The sequence below is a fragment of the Podarcis erhardii genome, assembly GCF_964252035.2.
Source record: "Podarcis erhardii genome assembly, chromosome: 15".
NCBI lineage: Eukaryota > Metazoa > Chordata > Lepidosauria > Squamata > Lacertidae > Podarcis > Podarcis erhardii.
This window is the reverse complement of record NC_138505.1, coordinates 11482522-11494056: the sequence shown is the minus strand read 5'-3', so window position 1 is coordinate 11494056 and position 11535 is coordinate 11482522. Positions and strand designations below refer to the sequence as shown.

The 11535-nt window shown below is 49.2% G+C and overlaps 1 protein-coding gene across 2 annotated transcripts; it reads left to right on the top strand.

The window, feature by feature from the left end:
- Positions 1–4189: 4189 nt before the first annotated feature.
- POLR2G (RNA polymerase II subunit G) lies at positions 4190–11334 on the top strand. 2 transcript variants are annotated; one of them, XM_081841412.1, is made up of 8 exons: positions 4190–4357; positions 6936–7045; positions 7961–8120; positions 9632–9682; positions 9850–9915; positions 10145–10216; positions 10658–10691; positions 11153–11334. In XM_081841412.1, the coding sequence occupies exons 1-8, from the start codon at positions 4205–4207 to the stop codon at positions 11164–11166; spliced, it is 660 nt and encodes a 219-aa protein (XP_081697538.1). In that variant the 5' UTR covers positions 4190–4204; the 3' UTR covers positions 11167–11334. The 2 variants fall into 2 exon arrangements, with proteins under 2 accessions (XP_081697538.1, XP_081697539.1); XM_081841413.1 differs by lacking the exon at positions 4190–4357 and adding an exon at positions 4440–4475.
- The last annotated feature ends 201 nt before the right edge of the window (positions 11335–11535 follow it).

Here is an 11535-nt window from a genome sequence, read left to right as displayed (position 1 = left end):
CAAGGGATGATGGGAGTTGGAGTCCAGCAACATCTCGACAGGTTCCTCACTTCCCCACTGTAAGGTGGGATGAGCTGCAGCTAACAGCAGAAATGTGAACTCAGGGTGGGAGGAGTAGGGCAGGAAGGGGGTTGTAGCTGCCTCCCAGCTTCCTGTTTACACCAAGGATGGGGGAGCCTTCAGCTACCCACCTCCCATGTTGATGGGCTTCACCACCCTGATCGTTAACCGTACCAATGGGAGTTGGAGTCCAGCAAAATGTGGAGGGCCACCAGTTGGCCACCCTTGCTTTACAGGAGGAATGGGGGGGCCCTTGGTCCTGGGAGCCAAATACGACCCTCTGGACATCTCTGTTGGGCTCACCTGCTCCCCAGGTGGCATCCTTCCCTGGCCCTGCTGTCAGGCCTTTTCCCCAGGAATTGTGGCTCCATGGTGATAATTCATCTTGCTGGCCTGGTTGGAGGATGGAGAGACATGTGCCTGGAACACAGCCTAGTTACCGTATTTTTCGCTCTATACGACGCACCTTTTCCCTCCTAAAAAGTAAGGGGAAATGTGTGTGCATCTTATGGAGCGAATGCAGGCTGCGCAGCTATCCCAGAAGCCAGAACAGCGAGAGGGATCACTGCACTCCCTCTCACTGTTCCAACTTCTGGCTTAGCTGGGTGCAGCCTCTTCAGGGCAGCAGGGAGCCTTCATCCCGCTGCCCTGAAGAGGCTGCGCAGCTATCCCAGAAGTCATACAGGCTCTGCGCAGTGCTCCCTTTAAAGAATTGTTTTTTCTTACATTCCTCGTCTAAAAACTAGGTGTGTCTTATCGTCGGGTGCATCTTATGGAGCGAAAAATACGGTATGAATATCAGAGGCTGGCCCATTAGGGCAAATGGGGCAGCCTCAACTTGCCCTCACCTACCTGCCTGCCTTCTTACTTACGGCCAGTCCAGGGAACAGCCCTGCCTATCATCTTCCTCCTGTGTAGCCTCAGTGTTGTAGAACTCAGCAGGGAGGAAGACGAGGATGTGACTAAACTGGAATGCTGGGTTCAAGCTGTGACATTGGTTCTGGCTTCATTGTTGGGCTCCTTTGCCTTCCACCTCCCCGGTCCCAATGGGCACCAGCCATCGCTGTGGAGAAAGCTTAAGAGCCACATCTGTCTCTTCAACCACATTTTTTACAGCCCCCCCCATTCACCACTGGCCTGGGGCCCCAAGAAGGCAATGTGTAAATGCTGCCCCACCAGCCTGGCTTTACAGAGACAGATGTTTACATTCCAATATTTCTTTTCGTTTGCTTGCTAGCTTGCCAAAGTTTTCCAGTTGCCCAGTTGGCAGAGAATGGCGCTGCCTTCTGCCTTGCTCTCCCCTTGCTGCTTGACCCGAACAAGGTCACATCTGTACCCTCCGTCTAAAGCTGATGTTTTGGGACTACAATTCCCATCATCCCTGACCACTGGTCCTGTTAGCTAGGGATGATGGGAGTTGTAGTCCCAAAACATCTGGAGGGCTGAGTTTGCCTATGCCTGGTCTAAAGCATTCTCTTAGTCATGGCTTCCCCCACAGAATCCTGGAAATTGTGGTTTATTAGGTTTCGCTTATCAGCTCTCAGAACACTTTATGAACTACACTTCCCAAGATTCTTTGCGGGAGGCATACGTGTTAAAGCGGTATGAGAGTACCCTGGAATGTACTGGAGCATTTGAAATAGGTGTAGATAAGCTCTGAAGGGAGGGGGCTGCTGGGACTCAAGTAAGATGATTAGCTGCCTTCCTGCAGGTGTTTTTATTCTAGGGGCATGGCTGTGTATGTGTGTGCATCTTTCAAAGATATATCTTAGCAGTGCAGCTATGTACAGGTTTGCTAAAGGGATGATGTTGTTGCTTTTTTATGTTGTATATCCGCTATAAGGGAAGAGGATCAGCAGGGAAATCAACTAAAAATCAGAAAATGGGTAAATCAGCCAGAAGTCAGATATCAGCTGGAAATAAATGATGAGGCAGGGAAATCAGCTGGAAATTAGAAATCAGTATGATAGGGAAAGGGTCTTTAGGTAGATTTATTTTGGGGGGAAATTAACTCAGGGAGCATGTTTGAGTTGGGGAGTTATGTGCCTTAAGCTGCAATCTTGTGTATGTCTACTCAGAAGTAAGTCCCACTGAGTTCAATAGAACTCCCATGAAAATTGCTGTGGAATTGCAGCCTAAATTTATATGAGCTTTAAGCAGTGAGTGAGACAGTTCACCCTCTTTGGGGATAGGGAAATGCTTGGGGTTGGGTTGGGTTGGGGCTGGAGTTGCATTCTTAGCAGAATTTATTTTTGATATTACAAGTGTTTTTAATAAAGAAGTCAAATTTTGTTTGTATCTTTTCATTGACTGCACACCCAACCAGTTTTTAAATTCTCAATATAATCTAAAGAGTGCAAGCCATGCTTCTGGTTCTTTATGGAGTACAAGAAGACAGGTCTCTGCCCTGGGGAGCTTACAGTATAAAATGTGAGGCAGAGGTAAGGGACGGAAGTGGAGGCAGGAATAAATAAGGAAGCAGTATGCTGGGTGTGGAGAACATTTGGGCCCTCCAGGAATTGCTGAACTACAGCTCCCATCAGCCTCAGCAAGCATGGCCAATGGCCAGAGATGATGGGAGTTGTAGTCTAGCAACATCTGGAGGCCAGAGTTTCTGATACTGTACCTGCTGCCCTGGACTCCTTTGGGAGGAAGGGCAGGGTACAAATGTAATAAATAATATGCAGTGACCTGTTTATTGAACATTCATCCTGATGCATTTGCAAGGAGGCTAGACAATGTTCATTCTGATTTGCTGACAGAAGGTGGTTTACAGCAGGGCACGGGGAGTTTAGAGGATTATGCCAAGGCTTCATAGAAAAGGTGGGTTTTGAGGAGGAATTTGAAGGAAGTGCTTTGGTCTTTGCCAGCTGAGATGTATATTGCTAGGACCCACCCTATTCTTGTAGGATTGCAATTTGTTTTAAACTGTGGTTAACATTTTGTTTTAAATTGTTCTGACCTGCCCTGGGATGGTACGATGAAGGGTGGGTAATAAATTGTATTAATAATAATAATAATAATAATAATAATAATAATAATAATACAGGAGGTATCTCATGGGCATTTGGGGAGTTTCAGACATATGGAGAAAAAAGCACTTCCAGATGGTAATAATCTCTGGGTTTAAACTACCTCACAGGGTTGTTGTGAGGATAGAACAGGGAAAGGAGGAAAGCATCTATGCTGTCTTGAGCTTTGTGGAGGAAAAGTGGAATATAGATGTAATAATGAACAGCGATAATATGAAAACAACAGTATGATGACATAGCTTAGTAGAGCAAGACACTCTAAATCTCAGGGTTGTGGGTTTGAGCCCCATGTTGGGCAAAAGATTATTTCATTGCAACGGGTTGGCTTAGATGACCCTCATGGTCCTTTCCGACTCTACAATTCTATGACAAATAAAAATACACACACAAAATAAAAAGTGAGTAAAAGCAGCTGCTAAAACCAGTTTGTTGCTCATTGTTTCCAGCAAGTTAAAAGCAATCCATTAAAAAAAAAAACACCCTTGGATACATAGCTCTGGTAATGGGCAGACAGCCTCCCTCAAAGCACAGGGAAATTACAGGTAGCTCTCATAGGACGCTCCACCTAGGTGTTCAGTGTTACAAGCACTGACTGGCAGCAGCCTTCCAAGGTTTCAGATAAGGAATCTCTCCCAGCCCTACCTAGAGATGGCAGGATTTGAACCTGGGACCCTCTGCATGAAAAACAGGTGCTCTGTCGCTGAGCCATAGCCCGCCACCCCCTAAGCAAGGGAACCTATGGCTCTCCCATTAACCCCAGTAAGCATGACCCAAGACAAGTGATGATGGGGACTGTGAGTGGCTACTAACCATACAGTACTGGCTATGTTCTCCCTCCAGGGTCAGAGGCAGCATATGTCTCTGAATACCAGGCTAGCTGGGCCCCTGGCCTGATCCAGCTGTAAGACTCTTCTTATGTTCTGATGTCTAGCAAACGTCTATGGAAAGAGCCGCCCCCGCTCCGTACACCTATACACATCCCACTATGGGAGAGCCCTGTGCACCCGCCATGACACTATAGGCACTGGCATCGACCGCTGAGGCGCACGCGCAGGCGAGCAACGTTCCCTTCCCCTGCCCCGGCAGCTTCCTGTTTGCTTCGTTAGGCGGCAATGGAATCCTATCGCCGCGCAGCCAATCAGGACGAAGCTGCCTTGCAACATTTAGAACGCGCGGTGCCTCTGCGTTCCTTCCGGTCTCGAAAAGAAAAGAGAGGTGCGGACGCGCGCGCGTGCGCGCAGGCGGGCACCAAGATGTTTTACCATGTGAGTATTTTTCTATTACTGGGGAGCCTTAGGTTTTAGCTCCTTTGCTACCCAGGCACCCCACGTGGGACGTGAAAGATGGGGTCGCGGGGGCAAATGAATGATGTGCAACGTCAAGGTGGTATTCTGGCCCTTCCGTCGTTATGTAGTCTTGGAATAAATAACTCAGTCGGTAGAGCAGGAGACTCTTAATCGCAGGGCTGTAGGTTTGAGCCCCCCTTGGGCAAAAGATTCCTGCATCGCAGGGGGTTGGACTAGATGATCCCCGTGGCCCCTTTCCAGCTTTCCAGTTCTAGGATTCTACGTTTTGGTTGCAATCTGAGGAGTTCTCTCAAATTTCGGTGGCACCCAGTTGGAAGAGGAGGAGATCGTGGACAAGGGAGATCAAACGCAGCGCTGCTACTGGCCGCCCTCATCAGGTGCTATGCAGCCGAGTTTTACTCAGGGTAGACCTGTTGAAATGAATGGCCCTAACCTAGTCATGTTCGTGGATTTCAGCAAGGCTGCCCTGAACAGAACCTTGACTACCCCAGAGCAGCCCAGCACTGTTTTGTGACAGTTAGCCTTAGAGGGTTTTTTTTAAAAAATGTATAGGACTTTATTTATTTATTTATTTATTGCAGTTATATCCCACCCCCATCGTTCAGCCTGGACACTGAGGTCCAGCTCCAAGGGCCTTCTGGTGGTTCCCTCACTACAGATGTCAAGAAAATAAACAACCTTTAGAAGACATCTGAAGGCAGCCCTGTTTAGAGAAGTTTTTAATGTTTGATGTTTTATCGCTTGTTGTTGTTATTATTATTATTTATTTATTTATTTATTATTTATTTATTTATTATTATTATTATTATTATTATTATTATTATTATGTTGGGAGCTGCCCAGAGTGGCGGGGAGACCCAGCCAGATGGGTGAGGTGTTGCTATTATTATTATTATTATTATTATTATTATTATTATTATTATTATTATATTATCCCCTCCAGAACAAGGTGGCATATGTGACTCTCCCCCATCTTATTTAATTCCCTTAGGTTGAGAAGCACTGAGGTCCATGGCCAAGTGGGGATTTAACCCCTGGTGTCCCAGGTAGTGATCCGACAGTTTAACCACGACACCACTCTTGCTCTCAAATCAGCCTGGATCATCAGAAACAGATCTGTCACTCCATTGACTATGATGGCAAATGGAGTCTCCCTTGTCCACAGACATGATATCTCTGAAGCAGTTGCTGTGGTCACACATCAGGTGGCAGTTGCATCTGGCTGGCTCCCTGTTGACATCTGGATGCTGGGCTAGAGTCAGATCTTTGGGTGGCCCAGCAGTTCTCTACTGCAATCCTAAATCTGCTTACTGTTAGTAGACCTCATTGAAAATACTGGGCAAGGGTCACAGCTCAGAGCATTGCATGCAGATGCTCCCATGCTTCCTTGAGAAGCCAGTGTAGTGCAGTGCTTAATTGTTGGAGCTGGGAGACCTGGGTTCGATTTTCCCCGCTCAGCCATCACACTCACCATGTGAGCTTGGGCCAACCATTGTTTCTCTGCCTACTTTGCAGCAGGGCGGTTGTGGGGATTAAATGAGGGGGAGAACCATGTGCAGCACCTTGAGCCTCTGGGATATGAAAAGTGGGACATAACAGGCAACCAATCAGTAGTAAGGTAAAGGGACCCCTGACCATTAGGTCCAGTCGTGGCCGACTCTGGGGTTGCGGCGCTCATCTCGCTTTATTGGCCGAGGGAGCCATGTGGCCAGCATGACTAAGCCGCTTCTGGCGAACCAGAGCAGCGCACGGAAACGCCGTTTACCTTCCCGCCGGAGCGGTACCTATTTATCTACTTGCACTTTGATGTGCTTTCGAACTGCTAGGTTGGCAGGAGCAGGGACCGAGCAACGGGAGCTCACCCTGTTGTGGGGATTCAAACCACCGACCTTCTGATCGGCAAGTCCTAGGCTCTGTGGTTTAACCCACAGCACCACCCGCATCCCGGTAGTAAGTTAGTGCTTTTTAAAAAGTAGCCAAGTGTGTTATTGGAATTAAGCTTGTGACTAGGTGCTGCAATGAGTCCCCATTCTGCGACAGAGCTTTCTCCCTCCACTTGCCTTCCTTTGGCTGTGTAGACCAGCTGTCACAGTGCAGTGGGAATAAGATCTAATGTTGCTATCTGCTTAGTGGCTGTTGCACTAATGCAGGGGTCAGCAAACGTACCGTGCCTTGGGCCGGTGTCTCCAGTACCGATCGCGTGAAGGGAGCGCGTACCCATATGCGTGCGCACACGCTATTTCTGACGCACTTCCAGGTTGGAGGACCACCAGAAATAGCTTGTGCGCATGTGCACGGGCCTCTGACCCAGATGTGCACCGGAAATAACGATTGCACATGTGCACAACACTTGTGCATGCGCACAAGCTATTTCCGGTGCTCCTCCAACCCTGCAGTGCAGTGCCGGTAAGAGTGGGCGGCGGGGGTTGCCATGGGCCAGATAAATGAGTTCCTTGGGCCTTATCCTGCCCTTGGGCCTTAGTTTGGGGACCCCTGCACTAATGTCTCTGCTGTTCCACACCTGTTTTGCCTCCAGATCTCATTGGAACACGAAATCCTGCTGCACCCTCGTTACTTTGGGCCCAACCTTCTCAACACTGTTAAGCAGAAGCTCTTTACCGAGGTGGAGGGGACCTGCACGGGCAAGTAAGTGAAAGAGCAGAGTGGGATCCTCTTTCCCCGTGATACTTGGCGGTGTAGATCAGCAATGGCCTGGATGAGCGCCAATAAAGCACTGCACATTTAAACCAGTGTCATCCCTGGTTTTCCCTCCAGAGAATCCTGGGAACTGTAGTTTAAATCCGATCTTTATATGGAACAATGAGGACTGATATCTTACTTCATTTTTAGGTGAAGGTTCATAACTCAGTGGGCAAGCATTTTGGCAGCTGTAAGGTTCTGCAGACGAGGACTCTGCTGCAAAAATAGTAATGGGTCTTTGACACACACCCCCCCCCCCACAACCCCACATTATTGCACCACTGCCCCCTGAGAAGCAGGATTGGATTTCTGCAATGCACTCTACGCAGGGCTACCTTTGAAGGTGACTCGGAAACTATAACTAATCCAGAATGCGGCAGCTGGACTAGCGACTGGGACCATATAACACTGGTCCTGAAGGATCTTCATTGGCTCCCAGTGCTTTTCCAAGCACAATTCAAAGTGTTGGTGCTCACCTTTAAAACCCTAAATAGCCTTGGTCCAGTATACCTGAAGGAAGATCTCCACCCCCATCGTTCTGCCCGGACACTGAGGCCCAGTGCTGAGGGCCTTCTGGTGGTTCCCTCATTGCAAGATGTGATGTTACAGGGAACCAGGGAGAGGGCCTTCTCTGTAATGGCGCCCGCCCTGTGGAACACCCTCCCATCAGATGTCAAGGAAATAAACAACTATCTGACTTTTAGAGGACATCTGAAGGCAGCCCTGTATTGCGAAGTTTTTAATGTTTTATCATATTTTTAATATTCTGTTGGGAGCCGCCCAGAGTGGCTGGGGAAACCCAGTCAGGGGGCTGGCATATAAATAATAAAACGATTGTTAATTATTTCTCCTCCTTCCCAGATATGGTTTTGTAATCGCTGTCACTACCATTGACAACATTGGGGCGGGTGTGATCCAGCCTGGGCGTGGCTTTGTCCTTTACCCGGTCAAATACAAGGCCATCGTCTTCCGGCCTTTCAAGGGCGAAGTGGTGGATGCTGTTGTGACTCAGGTGAACAAGGTGAGGTGAAATGTCTTGGGCCACATCCGCACTATACATTTAAAGTGCTATAGCTCCGCTGTATACAGTCGTGGCTTTCCCCACAGATTCCTGGGAAATGGAATTTGTTAAAGATGCTGAGAGCTGAAAGTTTTTAGGAGGCCTTTATTATCCTCACAGAGTTCCCAGAGTACCATATTTTTCGCCCTATAGGACACACTTTTTCCCCTCCAAAAATGAAGGGGAAATGTGTGTGCGTCCTATGGGGCGAATGCAGGCTTTCGCTGAAGCCTGGAGAGCGAGAGGGGTCGGTGCGCACCGACCCCTCTTGCTCTCCAGGCTTCGCGGACCTCTCCACAAGCAGCGGGAGCCAGCGCTGGGCTCCCACGGCTTGCAGAGAGCTGCCTGTTTGGGGGCTGGGGTCGGGGGAAGCTCGGGCCTCCCCCGCCCCAGCCCCGCGCCTGGGGGGGGAAATAATTCCTCCCCTTTATTTCCCCCCCCAAAAACTAGGTGTGCCTTATGGGACGGTGCGTCCTATAGGGCAAAAAATACAGTAGTTTAACAATCATTAATAATAATAATAATAATAATAATAATAATAATAATAATTTGTGCTGGTCCTGAGGGTTAACCGTGAGGTCCGAGTCCAGTCTGAGGTCAAGGGTGCGGTATGGAGGCTGTCCGTCGAAGCTGAAGCTGGGTCCAAGACGGTGAGTCTGGTGAGGTCAGGAACTTTGGCAGAAGAGCAGGACAGAGTGCAGGCAGGAACAGGCTACCAACAATGTTGCTCCCGCAACCTGGAACTGGGCTTGCTGGCTTTTATCTGCCCCGAGGCATAGGGCGGCCCCGATCCACAGGTGACTCGCCTCTCCTGGCCTGGAGGTGAGCACTCCTCCTGCGGGAACTTAGTTCCCTCCGCCTGTCTGCCCTGAGCCTCTGTAGCTCAGGAGAGGCTGGAGGGTTACCGGACCCAGAGGCCACCTCAGCTTCCCCTGACGGGGCTGAGAGTGGAGCACCTGCAGGCAATGGGTCCTCCATCACCTCAGGAGCCAGAGCAGACTCAGCTGGTGCCTGCACCTGAGGATCCAGCACAGGTGAGGACCCTTCAGGCTCAATCCCCAGCCCCGGCTCAGCTGGTTCTGGAGGTGGGGACTCCTGTGCAGGCTGGGATTCCTCAGGTTCAGCCTCTGAGTCCGAATCCCAGGCCATCACATTATTATTATTATTATTATTATTATTATTATTATTATTATTATCAATCCTCATTCCCAAAGAATTCTGGGAACTGTATCTGTGAGGAGAAAATGGCTGCCTAACAACTCTCTACACCCTTGACAAACCACAACTCCCAGGATTCTTTGGGGGGAAGCCATGCCGGTTAAGAGGAAGTCCTTTTGCACTGGAGGGTCCCTCTGACTCGCTTTGCCGACGTCTGCCCCCAAATCCTAGCCTGCCGTTCCTTGTGCGAATGCCGACATGCTTTCAAGATGGAGGTTGCTTGAGAGTGATGTTCCTTGTTGTTCTCTCACCAGGTCGGACTCTTCACTGAAATTGGGCCCATGTCTTGCTTCATTTCGCGACATGTAAGTGCCCTAGGCTTGGGGGGATGAGGGGCAATGTCTCAGCGGCTTCCAGAAAGGCTGTGAGGGTGTCAGAGAAGGCTGTCCATCCTCTACCACAGAACCATCAGCCCATCTTCCCTTTCACCTCCCCTTCAGCTGCTCATATCCCCTCTTAATTCTCTTTGCAGTCCATTCCCTCTGAAATGGAGTTTGACCCCAACTCCAATCCTCCGTGCTACAAAACTATAGATGAGGTAAGTCATCCTCTCCTTTGAACCAGTTCAGAGAGTGGCTTTGCCTACCATCTTCCTCCTCCACAGTCTCTCTGTTGAGGATGGGGACAAAACTTGCATTTGTTGGCTCTGTTGTTGGCTCTGGCGCCACCTACTGACTGGCTCCCTGCCCTCTGCCCTACCATTCCCCAGTGGGCACCAGCCAGCCATTGAGCACAGCCCTTCGCTGTCTCTTTTCCCCCCAACGCAGGATATTGTCATCCAGCAAGACGATGAGATCAGGCTGAAGATTGTGGGTACCCGTGTGGACAAAAACGATATCGTGAGTTGTAAAAGTATTTATTTGCAATCTGACTTTTTCGACCAAATGATTTTTGAAAGCAGCTTACAGGTAACAATACAAAACAATACAAAACAAAAACAGCAGTTCACACACAGACACCCACCACCCTCCTGGCTCAGAGGCAGTGTGGAGTAGCGGTTGGAGTGCTGGACTGGGACCTGGGGGACCAGGGTTCAAATCCTCACTGGGCCATGGGAGCTCCCAGTCACTGCCTCTCAGCCTAGCCTCGCCTACTTCTCAGGGCTGTTGTGAGGAGAACATGAAGAGGAGGGAGAGGGTGTATTCCATTTCGAATAATATTTTTAACAGATGCTTTTTGTTGATTTTATTCTTAAATGTTCTATACCGCCTCGGTATAGTTTTATGAAAGTGTGAGTTATAAGTAAATGAAGAATAATGTTTTAAAAAATTATTTCGCAGTTTGCTATTGGGTCCCTCATGGATGATTACCTTGGTAAGTTTCCGTCTCTTCCCAGCATGGTGGATTCAAAAAGCTGCTATTTTAAAAATAATTGAATTATTTGGCGGGGGGGACGGGGGACACGACTTTAAAAGGGGAAGGGGGAGCTTGAACGATCACTAAGGGTTAAAGTATAGCCAGCCGTTGTGATGGGATTATCTTACCACTACAGAAGTGGGGGGCCTGTTTCAGCTTGGGGGGGCCACATCCCCTCTGGGTAATTTTCTGGGGGCTGTGTTGCCTGCGGCGGGTGGGGTGGGAGGCGAAAGTGGGTGGAGCAATGGGTGTGAATTTTACTTTATGGTAGGCTAGTTTTGAGCGCATACCCACCCACACCCTCGGGTGACTTGTGCTTTTTTTGGACATCATGCAGGTTCAAACCACAATGGGAATTCATTACTGTTGCACTTTGGGGGCGGTGGGCTCATGTCTCCCCCTCCTACTTTTCCCCACAGGCCTTGTTAGCTGAAGTAACCCGTCCCTCGGCTCTGTGCGGAAGATCCTGACCTGTGGCTTCTAGGAGTTGTATTTATAACAAACGAACGCCATTTATCCAGGACTGCCGGCAGCTGGGTGATGAAGGCTGGACGGATATGACCCCCTCCCTTCATTAAAGGGTTTCTTGTTCTGTGTTCAAGTCTGCCTCCTCCGTGTTTTTTCCTTCCTCTTCCCTGCCCACCCCCTCCAACCTCCTTTTGTTCCCATCCTTTCCACATGGGGTGGGGCAGGATGGGAACACAAGAAACTGCCACCTAGCTCCATACTTCCTACACTGACTGGCAGGCAGTCTCTAGGGTTTCAAACAGGGAGTCTTTCCCTTTTTATTTTTTAATTCATC

Bases quoted from the DNA above. Each gene is read 5' to 3' on its own strand.
- POLR2G (XM_081841412.1), top strand. From the start codon at position 4,205: ATGGAATCCTATCGCCGCGCAGCCAATCAGGACGAAGCTGCCTTGCAA. The intron at 7,046-7,960 runs GTAAGTGAAAGA...CCTCCTTCCCAG, and splicing joins GAGGGGACCTGCACGGGCAA to ATATGGTTTTGTAATCGCTG. The intron at 9,683-9,849 runs GTAAGTGCCCTA...TTCTCTTTGCAG, and splicing joins CTTGCTTCATTTCGCGACAT to TCCATTCCCTCTGAAATGGA.